The following is an 18,027-nucleotide window of genomic DNA, read 5'->3' on the forward strand; positions in this document are numbered from 1 at the left end:
TAATGCAATCAGTAATTTGACTTAGACTTTGCATATCTTTTTAGCATGTTTTGCTAACATTCTGCATCTTTCACCTGTAACAAGTTTGATCATTGCTATTTTGAAAATATAAAACAAATTGTGATATTATTGAGAGGGGAAGAATATTTACAGTGTCGCTTATTTACGTCATATGAGATGATTTAGTTAAGCTTTGTTATAATTTATTACCTTTCTTTGCAGTCTTCTGAAGAAAGCAGTTCACTGGAAGACACGGTAATAGTACCAATCCGATATATTCAAACTGTTTTTCAAGAAAAAAGATTCGCTCTTTTAAAAGACATTTTAACCTTTTGACACACAATTACACAAAGGCTTTGTAATGCTGCTCCTCTAATGACAAAATATATAACTTCAAATTTGTATAGTACACAACTATCTAAAAATCATAACAAATATAAGAAAAGGAGGCCATAAAGTCAGTCTAGCTTAACCAATCAACTGATTGGTGTAAACATCTCACCCAGCTGTTTACTTGAAAAGAAAAATGGCATCAGCTTCAAAAACATGGCTGAACAGCTTGTTCCCGACTCCCACAACGCTATACTCCATGTAAAATACTGCCTCCTGTTTTCTACTTTACTTCAATTTAGTTTCCAGTGTCTCCTCTGTTTGTGTTTTACAATTTTGAGAGTTCACAGGTGGATGTGCATAATTTCCATTGTTTAGGAATAGCTTTCTGAGGTGTCATTGTCTTCTGATTTTATCCCTTGCAGACCTCTGAAGAAGACAGTACTTCTGAAGACATGGTAATTATAGTTAAATGAAAATCCACTTCACAATGAACACTTTACTATATTTTCACCCTGAAGGAATTATCAAAAGCAAGTTCTGCATGTAAGCTTCTGTAGTTGCTGCAGGAAAAGGTGTTAGTGGTCCAATGGTGACACTCTCCCCTCAGGACCAGAATTCCCAAACTATAAGCATGCTTTGCTGTAGAAGGTGCAATCCTTCAGATATCAAAACAGGCCTCCAATTATCTGGCTGTTAACAATCCTGTGGCACTGTTCTTAAAAGCAGGGACATCGACAATGTGGCCCTGGCTAAATTCCACTTGGGATCTGGATTTCATTAAATGTCTCCCTGAGCTCAGCTGGAGAAGTAATTTCTCAATTTTGCATCTGTTCTACTGTGTAGTGGGGCTGATGGTGACAAGAGGTAGACAAAGCAGGTTCCCTCTTCTATCTACAATACTCTGGGATTTTTTTAATTATGGGGGTAGTTTTATGTTAGGTGAACAGGCTGTTTAATTTGGTAAGTGAGAACATATCTTTACAGAAAGTGACCCAGCCAAACAATAACAGTATTTTTAAGCCACAGTTAGCAGTCCATGCGGAGAAAATAATGAAAATAATGTGCAGCTATCTAGTTTAAATGTTTCCAAGTCTAATTTATTTGAGATACAAAAAGATCAAACAATTTTTTTATAATGAAGTGTAATCAACTCTAAAATAAATTATGGACATCAATGTATAAGAAATCACGCATTAATAATTAGTAGAATTTAGTCTAACCTAGCTGTTCAACTTTTCAAGTGCAGCTGTATAGAAAGTAAATTTGATGATCATTTATTCTTTGACACAAATGGGAAAAGCTTGTTAGGGACTTATTTTGTTGTTTATGTGTTAATTGCACTTTTAAGTTGAGGTATGTTTACTAAAACTAGGATTTACAAGTGACAAGCCACATAAAACATTCAACATTCAGTTTCTAATATATTATACTGCCTTTCCAATGTACTGAAAATGTGGTTGCAGTATTAAAGTTTGTGAAAAAAAAGAAAACATTTGCTGGTGTCTACCATCAGATGGCAGTGTTGCTGGTTTGGAGGCAATGGAAAGACCTTACAATAGAACACAACAATGCAGTGTTTTTTTAAGGCTTGGAGAAAGTAAGATAAAAATACATACAATATGCAATCACTAGGAAAAAGTGAATGGAAATTTTAAAAAAATATGCACTACGGTGTGTGTTTCCTGAACTGTATTAAAAACATAAGCATTCATAAGATATTTCAAAGACATTGATTCCAATATAATAGAAAGCACATCCATAAGAGTACAGAAACATCTGTCCTATTATTAACAAGAACAAAGTAAGAAAACCTACTGTGTGTCACTCCCAACAATGGCTTTGACAAACCAGATAATCGTGTTTCATCAGGTTACTAATTCACTTATATAATGGAACAAAAACAGAATTCTTACATCTTACAACTTAAATATGACCCTTCCCATTACATATTTTGCAGACGTCTGAAGAAGACAGCTCATTGGACAGGGTGAGAAAAAAATTGTTTTAACTCTACTTTGGACTAATTGAAATGTTTCAACTGTTATATGAACTGTGATACAGTATGTGGAGTGGCATTAAAAACTCAACAAATTAGTACTCAATACACAATGCTACATATTTAATGCCTCTCATTATATTTTGCTTAAATGTTACCAGTAATAAGTATTACTGAAATTAATTATATTCATGTCAGGTAAATGACATACAAAATGTTTTCTACAGGACAAAAATAATCCGTACTTATTTGAATGATCAAATCCCTTCTGTACCCTCATTATTACAGACTTCTGAAACAAGCGAGAGTACATCAGAAGACAAGGTTAGTTTTTACAAAAATTGATTTATCAAAAATAAGTAACATGCCTTTTTTTCCATTTTAATTGTGGAAATAGCATAGTCTGCATAGCAACACTGAAAAATTCTGTGTATCTTCACAGACCTCTGAAGAAAGGGACAGGTTCTTTGGTGACAAGGTAACCCATACTCGACTTCACATACTGTACCTTATTCAGGATCTCAATCCCATTTTTCAAGGAATCAAAATATTGTAAATGCAGTATTGACACTTACAGTCTAAATGACATCTTTATCTTTACAGACATCTGAAGAGATTTATGATACATCTGAAAGCAGGGTAAGGCATCAACTTTCTTAAATTCTTGAAACACATGACATCAATGTTTTTAATGGCCTCTGGCTGGCTCAGCCAGTAATATTGCCCACATGGAGAACAGGCTGAACTCTGGGACCCAGCCTGCAGTGGCTGTTTGCCACAAGTGGCAATGCTCTCTCTGCTCTCTGGCAAGCAGTGACCCATGTGAGTCCTGCAGGGCTGTGATGACATCAGCGAATGGTTCCCGTCTCGTCCAATCAGAAACTAACCTCCCTTGTCAGACGCCATGGAGCTTGCAATGTGTTAGGAGTGTATGGGTGGATGGATAGGAGGAGCATGTCTGCATAATCAAAGTCTCCATGTGCAGAGGCACAGTTGTGAGCAGAGATGTACTCTGAAGCATGTCTGCTGTGCTTTTATCTCAGCATTTATCTCAGCGATCTCAGCAAAGCTGGGCCTGGTCGTCAATACTAGGATGGGAAATCAGGTTGCTGCCATAAATTGTGCTGATAGATCCATCAGCTATACGTTTTGCCCTGATCCATGATTTCCAAACTTAGGCCTCAGTGTGGTGACTGGGGACACCATACTGATGGTGCTGCCATTGAACACATTAAATGTTCGATTGAGATCCTGACTGTTTGATTATTACAGATTCCCCTGGCATTGTTCGTAGGGCTGTTAACCCTTCTGTCCAGGCTGTAATCCACTCTGGGCCTCCACAATCGGCCTTCCTAAAGCAGCCCCTCTGTTGAGTTGGCAAAACAGTTTGTCACTTCCCCACCTGATCAGTTGTGTAGTGGGTCTGCTGGCACAGGCATAACAGCTGATGCTTTCCAGCCAGGGGGTGCTTTACATCAGTGGTACTGTATATGAAGTGAGTCACCTCCCATAAGTAAAGTGCTTTGCTACTGAAGTGCAATTAATTAGATTTGGAAAACGTAACTAAAAAAACACGTTTTATTCCTTTGAATCTGCAGAGTGATGAGAATGGAAATACCAGAGATGACAGTCGAGACAGCGACGAGGTTATCAGAAGGGTACGTTTCATTTCCTGTATATTATGTGTCCGTTTAATTAAAAAACAAGTCTATTTTCTTCCTCTTCCTCATTTCATTAGGAACTACACTAAATTAAAGAACATGGGAGCATAAGAAGGTCTGCAAATGAGAGGAATCATCAGCCCATTTAGGTCGTTTCATTCTTTGTAGCCAGTTGATCCAAGGAACTCATACTGAAATGTGAAAGAAAAAAGTGGACGTATCAGCGTACATGGCTGGGTGTCTTGTTCAAGACTTTGTGTAAAGGAAACTCCCTCCCGTTCTCAATTTTAAATGCACTTCCATATCCTTTCCATTTCTGTCATGATGCTGTATGGCGTTTGCTCTCTTAAAGTCTTTCCTATTTGTGTATAACTATACCCAACAACAACGTATCCCCTTCAATTCGACTCGACTAGAAAGTATTTTACATGTACTTCAGCTAAATGGTTTTATTACTGTCAAATAAAACTCGAAATCAAATGCAAATAATCTGCACAGGGGGCAAAGCCATGTCCTATAGGAATACAAAAACAGTCACTTCAATTGATATTTTAATTCTTGATGTTCAAATAACTATTTTAAAAACATATGTGTACTATTCACATCCTACAGAGGTTGCAGAACAAACACAATAACATTTATTTCTGTGATAAACTTTGTTCACTGGAAGGTGGTATTGATTTTAAGGAATGTCTTGGAATTTTGTATCACCAGAACAGGGTAAGAGTTTTTAAGATCAAACTCAAAAGCGATGAAGACAGCACCTACAGCCACAGCACGGAGCACAACACGAGCGACCGGAGAGACATCAGCGGGGAAGACGGTAACGAGGAGGAAGAGGAAAAAGATGGGGAGGATTATAACAGTGAGAACGGCCACAGCACGGAAAGCGACGGTAACGACAGCAACGCCGACAAAGGCGGCTACAAAAAAGGAGAAAAGTGCGATAAAGACGGGGACAGCGACGACTGCGACGAGGAAAGCGACGAGTATTCCTTCGGCGACATCGGAGACGACACCTATGAGCTAAATGATGATTTGCTCATGCTTGACGATGGGCAAATCGAAGCGCACTCCTGGTGATTGTTTCAACTGTCTTTTCTCTTCTAAAGCCTTTTATTTTATATTTACTCTAAGTTCAGGGAAAATGTCAGCTGGTTGACGTCTTTTAAACAACTGTGCACAATAGATGTGTGGTAAATAGTGAAGCAAGGAAAACAAAACTTGATATATAAGGATTAAAAAAATGCATTATGTCAGTGGATTCCTGTATAGCTGTTACAATCCCAAGACTGAAACAAAAAAAATTGTCAATTTTGTTTTGTCTAAATTAGCACAACAATGTGCACTTTATATTCAGAAATGTTTATTTTATTTTTCCTTTTCCTATTTTTACCTTTCAATTTAAAATCACCAGACTCAAATTCACAACATCAAGGCAATAGAGTTCAATCAATATATTGATAAATAATTTGCAATATATGCAGATACCTTCTGTTAATTTTGAATCTGGTAATTTTCGAACATCATGCACACAAAGAAATCATAATGCAATACAAACCGATGGATTTTTTTCAGTTTCACACTTATTATCACAGTGAACTTTGAACAAAAACATTTCTACAATATGTTTGATTTGCTACACATCTGGTGTATAAATTGTGGAAACTGAAGTATAGTATGAGCAGGTTTTCTGAGCTTTGTATTAACTTTAGACAATGACTTTATAAATGCCAGCATTATGTTTAAGGAAATATCTTTTGCTCTTATTACTTTACATTGTTATATTTTTATTGAAATCTCTTTATATTCAAAGAGATAGTTGTATTATACAATGAGAACTCTTCTTATTATTTAAGTGACATTTTAGTGTTTTATAAATAAAAAATATATAATTATATATTAAAAAGTAATTTTGTCCAGGAGGTAATTATTATAATAATAGTTCTGTTTAACATGGAATTAAAGACACTAACCTCCAAATATATGTAATGTACTCAAGGCAAATGTAATTCTTGACTGAAATGAAATTAATTGCTATTATTAGAATATCTGTAAGATAAAAAAAAATCAGGAATGGATATGTCACAGAAATCATTAATCTGTGCTTTAAAGTATCAATTATAAAATGTAAAGTCTTTATTCATTTAAAGCAAATCTGAATCTTTTGTTTTTATTTCTGTGTTTGATCTTTTCTTTTCATATTTTTGAATATATATTTTCATAATATCACAGTATTTAAGTTTGTACTTATTTATTGAAGATCCCAGATAACTTTATTTATTAAAAGCTACTGAATTTAAAAAGATATTTCATTGTACACGTTTATTCTTACTTTCTACTTCATAAATTACCAAAGTAAGAAATAAAAATGTGATGTTTTGAAAGTTTTTTTCATCATATTTAAGGATCCCAGAGCACGGTCACATTAATACACAAATAAACTCTTTACACATTGTAGTGCAAACAGTACAAAACTCAACTATAGGTTATCGCAGCAACTCAAAATGGGAATGATACACAAAATAAGCTTTTTTTCCTCCAAGGAGGTAGAAAGTAGATGGATAATTTATTTTTCTCATTGAATGATTTTGTGATTAATTTTTCAACTGGAAAGGAAATCTGAATCTGAAATCTGAATCTGAATCTGAAAAAACAAATTATAAATGTATAAACCAGGAAACTATGTTGATAACTAAAACTTTGATTGCTGTTGTTATTTTCACTTCTCATAAATTGCTTTCAGTAGGAACTAAAATGGGTGTCTGATGGCACAGTGGTTAGCATTGGTGCCTCACAGTGCTGGGGCCCTGGGTTCAATTCCTCAGTTCCTCAGTTGCTACTATCTGCTTGGAGTTTGTATGTTCTTCCTGTGTCTGTGTGGGAGCCCAGGTTTCCTCCCACAGTCCAAAGACAAACTGGTAGGTTCGCTGCCTTCTGGGAAAATTGGCCCCAGTGTGTCTGTGTCTGTTTCTCTACTGCGATAGACTGGCATCCTGTCCAGGATGTATCCTGCCTTGTACTTGTAGCTTGCTGGGATAGGCTCCAGCCCCTCTGTGACCCTGTATTGAATAAAGTATGGATGGAATGAAAACTAGACTGGTGTCTTGGACGACCAGTAGAAATCCATGCCCTTCTAGACATACAAATTATCAGAGTATGAATTGAAAATATATTAGATTATATTAGTTATATTAGATTTTTTTCAAAGCCCCGTTTTGTGACCCTCACAAGGACAAGTGACTATGTGGGATAATGGATGTGTGGGTGTTTTGCTGTACACACAGAGCCCCAGGGAATATACTTGTTCTTCAAGGTTTTACAAACTCTAACTATAAACTTTATTCATAAAAGGCTTGGGATATGTTGTCTGTTCTGTCTTGTACAGAAAATACACCAGCTTGTTAAATTGTTTCACCGTGATGTGCTTGTGTAATGAAATGGTAGAGATATGTTCTATAAACTTCCTTCCTTTTAAAAAAAAAAGTATTTGAACGTATGTTTTTTTAAATTCAATGAACAGGGTCTTCACATGCAAAAAAAATAAGGGAAGCATTCAGCCTGTAGTCAGCACATTTTTTTAAACCGATACAACAACACATGATGCAATGTTTTGGACACATGCTGTCATTTGGATGAAAATATCTCAAGCATCCATAAGCTGGTTCTCTGTCACCATTTAGGAGAAAGCACAAAAGAAAACTATAAATAATAGTTGCACTCACTACATAGCAATTTCAGCCTTCGTGCCTCCATTTAGATAATTACATCTCTCATTCAGGAGTTTCTGAAAGGAAAACTGCTGCAACACTATGCAAGCTTGTTTGGTAGAACAAAAAGTTTAAACACTAGAGAGGGGCAATTCTTTCAATTGTTTTAAACTATTGCTTCCTGCTGATAGGGTTGTGTGGTGGTGAGTGCTGCTGTTTCAAAGCTCTTGGATCCTGGGCACGTGTCCCATTATGTTGTCTGCATGAATTGTCTCCAGGTGCTTTGATTTCCACCCATTAATGGGTGTCTCTAAATTGTGTGCTTGTCCTTGGATTGACTGGCTTCTGCACCCAGGATGTAGTTCTGTTTTGGCCTATGCATTCAGCACAGGCTCTGGGTTACCCCTTCCAGGAATAAGTATCTTTCTGCTAATGGATGCAAAGAGAATTGTCTTTCACTGAACTCATTGAACCGTGAATTGAAATAATACTCAAATAAAGGTATACTCCTACTTCTTCAGCACTAAGGCTACACCAGTTATCAACTAAAGTATTATTAAATGTTCATAGTTTCAAATTATTCTCACAGTTTCTATCATTGTTTCTTAGTGCTATATATACTGTATTTCAAAAGCATTCAATATAATATTTTGTATAATTGTGAACTACAGGTGCAAAAGTGTACATTCATAGATTCATAACACAGTTGTAACTAAATCACAAGAATGAACCTGCAGAGAAAATTGCCAAGTTTGCATTAAATTACATAGATTTATTTTATTGTGATTTCTAAATGACAGTACTCAGTGTTAAAAATGCTGACAAGAACATTAAGAGAGTAATGTACACAAAATATTTTCTTTGCTGACTCTGCAGAATGCTGTGGCAAACAAGTTTTCAACAATTTTATTGCCTTCTGTTTTTTAATCATTTAATAACAATGATTGCTAATTCTTTATTAAGTAAATCTGATATGTACAGCAGGAAAAAAAGCTCATTTAGATTCTCAGTAACACCTCACCTCATATGCAGCCTTAACTGATCTGGTTTTCAGTAGAGCAGAAACTAGAGAATACATGAAACATTCTTTTAAATTGCTACACCCCTGCTTTATAAGAAATACAATTAGAATTACAGCAGTAATTCAATGCAAAGAGTAATAAAGAAATTATGATATAGGAACAAATAGAATTTGGAATACTGTATCATTCTAATTTCATTATAGCTAACACAGCCCTTTTCATCTTTCTTTAAAAGTGGATTGAAAACCATTTTACAGAATGAAGAGAACATGGAAATCTGTGTTAACTACTATGTCACCATGCCATACTGTAATCCATTGCACACAAAACATACATTGTCTATGTTTTATTACTAATATTCTTCATAGGGGTTCGTATTAACATACTATTAGATGAATGATTGAACACTGCATTCAACAGATTCTCTCCACTTTGGACAGTAACAGTTAACTATAGCTGTGTTAATTTAGCTAGGCAGCAATACCATCTGTGTTAGGCAGTAATGTTTAATTTATAGATGTACTGCATGTGTATGGGCATACATTGCTGTCGATGTGGGGACAAAATCTGAGAAAATATTCCCACAAAGATAGTAACACCTAACACCTAGATGAGCCCATCTAGCTCATGTGGTTATGAGCAGCTACTATAAGTGGTCAAAGTACTGTATCTCTTTGAAACATTTCTTGAAAGAACACAGGGTATCAGCTTCAACAAAATGGCAGGGTAGTTTGTTCCAGACCCCCATAATACTTGTTTAAAAACAGCTGAGAAAGATTCACGTTTCATACATCCATGTTGACTATCCTTTGAATCCTATTTCCAAATAAATGATTGTTCAAATGATCATATCCATACTTCTTGTGAAATACAAATAAGGCTTTTGGTGTCATTGGCCAGTCAGTGTATATTAGTCCACTCTTGAGTGGCTTCAGGAATATTTTTGGAAACTGTCTCTGAAAAATATACCCTGTTCCCTTAAATAAAATAACACCAGATATCACATTTTTAAGTGCTTTTCTTAAGTGCTTCAAGAACTTGTAACCTCAATTAACTAATACTAATAGCCATTCAAGTAAGTAGCTGCATCAGCACGCGTAGGCTGCAAAAGAACAAGTAAAGGTTTATTCCATGCTAAAAAGAGAAGAAAAGAAACACAACATTTCGACTGTGGAGCCTTCTTCGGGGACTTCTTCCGCCTGAGACATGAGACATACTTAGCATACTGGTGCTGTTATTTGCATCCTTAATCCAATGCTATACTGTGAATAAAAGCCTTTGCCAATTTAATGGAATGTAAATTGAAACAGAAAAAAATTAGATAGTATTCATTAAATGTATTAGCCATTGCATTTTCTCATTCAACTAAAATCATACATTGCTTTTTCCTAAACATCATTTGCTTTTTTATTGATGATCTAATACCGAAAAAAAATATTTGTTATCTTCCATTGCAATATTCTCTTCCATCTCTTGCTTGGATTTGCTAATATAATTTTTTATGTGTTGTTCTTTTTTAATTGTTTTATATAGTGCTTTCTTTCTCCTTATAAATTAATGGGTTTGTTAAACAATCTGGTTAACTGCTTTATAGCCTTTAGTTTACTTGCCCGAAAGATTAGTTATTTTATTTTATGAACCCCATTTACCTAAACACTGTCTGACACCGCCAATTACAATCCATTTTGCATGACATAAATTAACATTAAGCTCATATCCACTTGTTTTGGATTTTCACATCAAATAAAATATTATAGTTTATTTATTTAATCTTTAAATAGAATTCAAATTGGTTTTAATAAGGGAATGTAAGTAACATGGTATGGTTGGCTGTCTTCTGTTATTACTTTTTATGTACATCCTTTTTATTACATCTAAAAAGTGAAATGTCTAGTAATTTTGGAATTTTGTCATGATTTGACATTAATTGAAAGTAAAAGGCATCCTTTCACATTAATATGCTCCTACATTTATATTTATGCCTGGCAAAATATAGCTGGATTGTATTGGTGAAAACAATGAAAACTATGTACATCAACATGATCCATCGTCCAATAAGATATAATAAACCGCTTAATCCTGATAAGGGTGGTGGCAGTCTGGAATATATACTGGAATATTATTCTGGGCACAAGGTAAGACAGTAGACTTGACTGGACAGTCCGTCACAGGGCACACACTCACCAACAAACCTAAGCGCAAAGGAATGATTTAGAGGTTAACTAACAATTAATCAAGGCTGCATATCTTTGCACGTCTTTGGAAGGTGGGAGATAACAGGAGCACCTAGTATGAGGAGACGTGCAGACACCATGCAGAAGGAACCCAATCCAGAACTGAACCCAAGAGCTATGAGGCCCTAACACCGCCATGCCACGCTATGTCATATGATGACAAAGGATATACCAGAATCCTCTATTTTCTGGTGTTGCCACATCCAAAGTAATTTACTCAGTTTTGTTGTTCCAGCTTTGATCTTATACTGTATAACCTCACTTCATCACTCTTTTGGGCTAGAAAGTAACAACAATTTACTGTGCACAATCAGGAATAAGAGAGAGGTATTAAAGGCACTTTTCACTGCTGGAATTTCCTTAACTTCTGAACGTTACTGATAATTTTTCATTCTAAAATGTAAAACTGTAAACATTATGCAGAATATTATGTAGTTACCCTTTGATCCTTTTGGCATTCAACATATTCAACATATTTATGAAGTTAAGTACAACTAATGACAATTGTTTTGTTATGATTAATCTATGCCAGCAAATAAACTTTTGGTAGGGAGAAAACGTGGCTATCAACAATAGTCATCTAAACATGTATTTTGTAAAGAATAGGTACTGTATTACACACCACAGTGTCTTCAGAGCAATAAAAGGTTTAAGCACTTGTTTTGTATTTACAACAGGCACGTTCCTAACAGTCTGACCAGATGTAATTATGACTCACCACAAAAGTTCATTCTGAAGGTTAGCTGTTCAGGTGTTACAAGAACTGTATACATAGAACTTCAAATTTTAAGTTAAAAAGCATTTCTGAACTCAAGGCTTAAACCATACTGAAGAATATTTTGTATGTTACACTCCATTTTTTCAAATTAAAAACCATTTCATGATATATGCGTAGCAACTATTTTCAAATCTTTAAATCCTTAGTCAACATGCAAATCCCTGTAAGCAGTACTTAAATGAAAATACTCAAAACTTCACATCAATGGAAACTAAATATGAAAAAGAAAATGTGGAGTAAATGTGGAGTACTGTTTTTGTGCATTTTTGTGCACGTCCTAAAATAAACTGCTATGAGCCACCTGACTCAAACGGTAAAGGAGAAAGGGGGAAGGGATGTGCTTCTTACTTGTTAATGTAAATATTTTCCTAAAGGAACTGCAGTAATGGAGTAAGTAATGGAGTTGTGAAGGTGGAAATTGGTTTAATATATATTCTCCTTACAGTACTTTTTTGTGGTAATTATATACATTTAGAGCCCAAAACATAAATCTTTGATAAGGCCCCCAATCAAGCAGAAACCTCCTTAGCTATTATTTGGTCATAGGAGCTTGTTTTGGGGGGGGTAAATATATCTTAAGACAAAGGAGTGTGTGGGATCTTCCCTCCCTCAAGTGAAAGTTAGTCACACCTTACAGCCTTGCTTTCGTCACGGTGTAGAGATTTGTTGTGTTCTACCTGAGGCCCTTTAAAAAACCACCAATCAAGAAGAGCTCGCAGTCCATAGAAGGAGACCTGCCTGCTCCTGGAAACAGCTTTCTCAGAGCTGAAGTGCCCATAGCCACTAAGCAAAACTGTAAGGTAAGGAGAAAGGCTGCCTTGAATTCGATATTTCTGTTACGTGCAATACTGCATTTTGATCTGCTTCTCATCATTACATTTGCCTCCAATTTTCTGGAGAGCAAACAGCGCAGAGGAGAGCAGAGAACATCACAGTCACCTGTTTTGCTTTACATATTTTGCAAAATATTTACCATCAGTCCAAACCAAGTTCAAAGAGCAAACAGGACTTACTGCATGCATTTTTACCTTATACAGATGCAGGTTAACATTGATGGGGTCTTAAATGCCTGAAAGCATTTTTTTTCCTTCATATGTACTGTACTTCACAATGCACTGTGTTAGAACTATGTCATCACTGAACTGCATGTGTCCTTTTAAAGCACAGGTGTGTGTCACCTATTTCAATGATTTAAAGACATAGCTTTCATCTTATCAACAATATTTGTTGGAAGAGTGTTGTTATTAATACTGTGCTCTATGACCTATTTTCACAGAAATGAGCAGGATCATGAAGACCATTTTGCTTCTATTTTGCTTGTTAGGGATGGGCTACACACTTCCAGTAAGTTATCGCTGTACTTAAGTGTAATAATACCTGTTTAATTTAGAATTCAAAAGCAGACATTTCAGATCTAATTGCATCTCATGGCCTTTTTATTTTCTAGATTCCCCAAGAAGATGTCATTCTTGTAAGTACAGTAAATCATTAATTTAATGAAATAGCAAGTCTTACAAGTATAGGTCAGCTAAGATCTGTCAGTATTCAAATGTATTCTATTTATACTGGGAAAGTTTCTCCACATCCAGGAAACAGATAGCTTGATTAGCTGAAAAAGTCTATTGGTTTTTGTATAGCATATATACATGCTATGCTTTTATTTGTTGTTTATAAATAATCATAAATGTCAGATTAAATTTAATATACTTTAAACAATGATAGAGCCAAAGGCAGACTGGATTCATTGACAGAGCTCACAGAAAATAGCAATACAATACTCATAATGTTAAGTCTTGAAAAGTCTTTGCAAAAATCCTTCTGTTTCTGTTATTCAGAAGGCATTGATGCAACTTTTCCAACACTTAATTTAAGACAGAAGTAGTACCAGAGACTGGCAAATTACTAACAAAGTACCCATCATTGAAATGGTCGAGAAAACTGAATCAAGTAATTATAGATCAATAAGTCTGATTTCTATTAAGAAAATAATTATTAGAAATACACCATAAGACCACCTTTGTGAAAATTATATCATAATAGTCAACACAGATTAAGAAGAGTTAAGTCTTGCCTAACTATCTTGTTAGAGTTTTTTAACAAGCTACAACAGCAATGGATAAACATTATATATAGAGTATATGATGTGGCATATTTACAGTACATTTTCAGAAGGCTTTTTAAGAATTTAAGAATTAATGATTAATTCTTAAATTTGTGGTGGTAAGCATTCAGAAAAATGTGTGTTTGACTTGAAGACGGGTTATTAAATAACCAGTTTCAGTACAGACGAAGGGTGAATGCATAAATTTAGCGATTATAATTAGTGGAGTACCACAGGGATCAGCTGTAGGACCAGTGCTCTTCTTAATTTATTTCAATTATCTAAATTCTGGTATAGTTAATAAACCAGTTTGCAGATGATAAATAAGGAGGGCAAGCCAACACTGTAGAAGCAGCAAAATTATTATTTTTTTAAATTAGATAAAATTCAAGACTGAAAACACCTGGCAGATGACATTTAATGTAGAACAGAGCAGGGTTTTGATTGCAAGTAGTAAAAAACTATAAATACAAAATGGGATCTGATCTAGAATATACTTCATATGAAAAAAGACTTAGTAGTTTATGTTGACACACCATCTAGAAAATATGGGAAAGCAATTAAACAGGCAAAAGGATAGGACTTATAGGTAAAAGCACAGAATTTAAATAAAGGGATTTCTACAGTATGTTCTATTTTTATAATACACTAGTATGTCCCTCATTTAGAATATTGTTTATTGTTTTAGTCACATCAGTGGAGAAAAAATATTGCTGAGCTGGAAGCCATCTACACAAGATACATTGTGGGCCTTAAGGGAATATCTTACACTGACAGGCTCAAGGAGACCCACTTTTTGTAGTCTTGAACAAAGACTATGAGGGCACCTGATTCAAGTATTCAAAGTCCTCAAAAAAGTTTGAGGATTTTTGAGAAAAGAGAAAGTTGACCATTTATTGTGTACAGATTTCTTTAGAATGAACAGGGAAACATTAACCATGGAGCACAAGTGGAAACTACACAAAAGTACATGTGAAAATGTAGTAAAACTGTGTTTAAGCAAAACCAAAGGCTTCTTTAAAGAAAAGGGCGAATTAGATCTTTGGATCAATTAATCGCTGCAGAGCTTTCTGGATTGGTCAAGTGTCCTTGTGATCTTTCTTATGTTCTCCTGTAGCAGTAAATAGAGAGGAACTGTTTGATATTCTGACAACAGACTGTAAATCTTCCATATGCATCAGTATCAGTTTTATCTTGATTGCAGTTGGATTCAGTAATTGACATCCTGTATACTTTGCTTTCCAGCTCTTTGCAATAGTAGTTTTTTTATTTTCTGTTTGTTTCCTCCCAGGCAAGTGGTAAAAACAGCAGTGCCATAGAAGAAGAGGTAAGAATGTTGTGTAGATATTGCATTATTGGTCAAATTAATTACCACACATTTATGCATTATGCATTGTCCTTTAAACAACAGTAAATCAAGGTTTTCATTCTTTGGTGTACCCATCGTGCCCATTTAAATATTACTATATATATATATCAATGTGCCGATTTACAGTTTAGAAGTGACAACCACTCCATTCTGAATTCCATAGCTGCTATGTGAACTAGTGACTAGTTAACTAGCTTAAACTAGTGAGGTCTGTAGCAAACGAGAGATTATCCCATAGTCTAGAAGTAAGGGCTGGCAGGTTAAGCTGAGAAGACACGGCTGCTCTCTTCCTGTAGGGGTACACCAGTCCATTAGCATCCATTCAGAACTTAGAATATTCCCTATCTGCTGTTCATTCTATACCATCATGCTCTATCATTGCAGATTCCAGGCTTTTGAAAGAGTTTTAAGTGGTACAGTCCTTTTGGAGACATATATCACTTCTGGGGTTAATGGGCTTGACTTAGCCCTAGGTCAGGTATACTTGATGGTCACTGGTTTGCACATTACAAATTGAGTTCTATCGTTTTCATGTGCCCATAGCATTGTATAATTACATCAGAACTGTGATATAAAACCTAGGTTTGCCGGAACACATTTAGATTGTTACATGCTCAAATAATTATTTGAAAATACAGTCCTTATTTTTCACTGTCAGTGAAATATATTTTGAAGACCGCTTGACCATCAAATATACCAAAACCGGAAAGGTATAATTAGATTTATATATAGAAATCATTAAATGAATAGGGCATAAAGGATATGCGATATGATTGAATATATGATGAGTTAAAACTAACACAGGTCTGCTATTATTTTGTTTTCAACTTAGTTCCACTTCAATGGGAATATCACTCTTCTCAGCCTGGATAGAGATGTTTCTGGGAGAGGAAACGGGGATTCTAAAAGCAGTTCTGAGTCAAAAAGCAGTTCAGAGGAGGATTCTGACAGCAGTTCTGAGGAGCAGTCTGGTGACAATGGTGGTTCAGGAGACACTTTGAGTATTAGAGACGCTGGTTTATTTGAAAACGGTACAACGACTTATGTCAGTTACATATTCAGAGACTTCAGTGGTGATGACAGCTATGGTGAAGATAAAGTAAATCATGAAATCAGAGTTCCTGTCATAGAGGGAAATGTACAGAACACGGCTGCCATTAGAAATCTCACAAATGAAGTACGTGGTTTTGAAAGCACTAGGGCAGATACAAGAGATGGAAATCTTAAATATTTTAGTGTTCAGAAAAGTGTAGAAGCCCAAGATAATGAAGTGCTCTTATTTGCAAAGCCTGGGGAACGTGAAATGAGTAAGACACCCTATGAAAAACGACATAGCGATGATAAAGCAGAGAATGCTGCTGATCTATTCACCTTCCAAGAAACAATAGACAACTATGACTTTGACGACGAAGGCATGCAGGGAGATGATCCCAGTGGTTCTTCATCTCACACTAGTGCCAATAAAAGTTCCAGAGAATCAAAAGACACCAGTGACTCTTGCAAGTCCAGTGATTCTAGTGACTCCAGTGATTCTAGTTCTTCATGTAGCTCAAGTGACTCCAGTGATTCCAGCTCTTCATGTAGCTCAAGTGACTCCAGTGATTCCAGTGACTCTAGTGATTCCAGTTCTTCATGTAGCTCAAGTGACTCCAGTGATTCCAGTGACTCTAGTGATTCCAGTTCTTCATGTAGCTCAAGTGACTCCAGTGATTCCAGTGACTCTAGTGATTCCAGTGATTCTAGTGATTCCAGTTCGTGTAGCTCAAGTGACTCCAGTGATTCTAGTGACTCTAGTGACTCCAGTGATTCTAGTGATTCCAGTTCGTGTAGCTCAAGTGACTCCAGTGATTCTAGTGACTCCAGTGACTCCAGTGATTCTAGTTCTTCATGTAGCTCAAGTGACTCCAGTGACTCTAGTGACTCTAGTGATTCCAGTTCCTCATGTAGCTCAAGTGACTCTAGTGACTCTAGTGATTCCAGTTCTTCATGTAGCTCAAGTGACTCCAGTGATTCCAGTGATTCTAGTTCGTGTAGCTCAAGTGACTCCAGTGATTCTAGTGACTCTAGTGATTCCAGCTCTTCATGTAGCTCAAGCGACTCCAGTGACTCCAGTGATTCTAGTGACTCCAGTGATTCCAGTTCGTGTAGCTCAAGTGACTCTAGTGACTCCAGTGATTCCAGTGACTCCAGTGACTCCAGTGATTCCAGTGATTCCAGTGACTCATGTGGCTCAAGTGACTCCAGTGACTCCAGTGACTCTGACTCCTCAGACTCCAGTGACTCATGCAACACCTCCAATCACTCAGATAATGGCTCTGATCATAACAGTAGCAGTCAGGAGAAGAAATAAACACCATAATCTTGAAGGATCATTGAAATAAAAAAGAAATACATGGGTCTTTCAATCACAGATCTTGTAATTTAAGTATTGCTGTCAAAGATATTTAGTTTTTTACTATTTTTGACACAAAATAGAAATATTTAGATACAAGGTTGTGTAGTATTATGGTTTATTGAGGTATTGATTATGAGAGCAAAGGAGCTTAGGTATAAATATTGTATTATAATGTATGGTTCATTGTCAATGTCCATTTTGTGGAATATGTAAAAATTGTTAAGTATAGTATGTTAAATAAACATCAAATATTAAGTCACGTTTCTTGTATTATTTGTAGTTTGATTGCATTTTTGTTGACTTAAATATAATGCATTATTGTTGTTATTATTTTTACCAACTCCTTTTTCCAAGCTGGTACATTCATAACAACCAATGAACTGGACAAAATAGTGTGATGATAGAAGACAATGTAATGAACAATGGTC

At 35.6% G+C, this 18,027-nt stretch overlaps 2 protein-coding genes across 2 annotated transcripts in view; both read left to right on the forward strand.

Annotated features, from left to right (window-relative positions):
• LOC107077159 (dentin sialophosphoprotein-like) overlaps positions 1-7,437 on the forward strand; it is a 30,132-nt gene extending 22,695 nt beyond the window's left edge. Inside the window, exons 12-19 of the mRNA XM_069194288.1 lie at positions 223-255; positions 756-788; positions 2,291-2,320; positions 2,618-2,653; positions 2,772-2,807; positions 2,933-2,968; positions 3,928-3,987; positions 4,705-7,437. Coding sequence (XP_069050389.1) covers positions 223-255; positions 756-788; positions 2,291-2,320; positions 2,618-2,653; positions 2,772-2,807; positions 2,933-2,968; positions 3,928-3,987; positions 4,705-5,073 — 633 coding nt within the window. The 3' untranslated portion in view covers positions 5,074-7,437. The remainder of the gene's footprint in view (positions 1-222; positions 256-755; positions 789-2,290; positions 2,321-2,617; positions 2,654-2,771; positions 2,808-2,932; positions 2,969-3,927; positions 3,988-4,704) is intronic.
• A 5,022-nt stretch (positions 7,438-12,459) lies between these two features.
• On the forward strand, positions 12,460-17,799 carry scpp1 (secretory calcium-binding phosphoprotein 1). Its single transcript, XM_069192679.1, has 5 exons — positions 12,460-12,534; positions 13,011-13,078; positions 13,182-13,205; positions 15,127-15,162; positions 16,037-17,799. Exons 2-5 carry the CDS (start codon positions 13,013-13,015, stop codon positions 17,552-17,554), a joined length of 1,644 nt encoding a protein of 547 aa, XP_069048780.1. The 5' UTR covers positions 12,460-12,534; positions 13,011-13,012; the 3' UTR covers positions 17,555-17,799.
• Positions 17,800-18,027: the final 228 nt, after the last annotated feature.

Source organism: Lepisosteus oculatus, chromosome 1, assembly GCF_040954835.1.
Source record: "Lepisosteus oculatus isolate fLepOcu1 chromosome 1, fLepOcu1.hap2, whole genome shotgun sequence".
NCBI classification, from domain to species: Eukaryota; Metazoa; Chordata; class Actinopteri; order Semionotiformes; family Lepisosteidae; genus Lepisosteus; species Lepisosteus oculatus.

Excerpts from the sequence above, each read along its gene's own strand:
- scpp1 (XM_069192679.1), top strand. The coding sequence starts at position 13,013 with ATGAGCAGGATCATGAAGACCATTTTGCTTCTATTTTGCTTGTTAGGG. Across the intron at positions 13,079-13,181 it reads GGATGGGCTACACACTTCCA|ATTCCCCAAGAAGATGTCAT; the intron begins GTAAGTTATCGC and ends TTTATTTTCTAG. Across the intron at positions 13,206-15,126 it reads CCCAAGAAGATGTCATTCTT|GCAAGTGGTAAAAACAGCAG; the intron begins GTAAGTACAGTA and ends GTTTCCTCCCAG.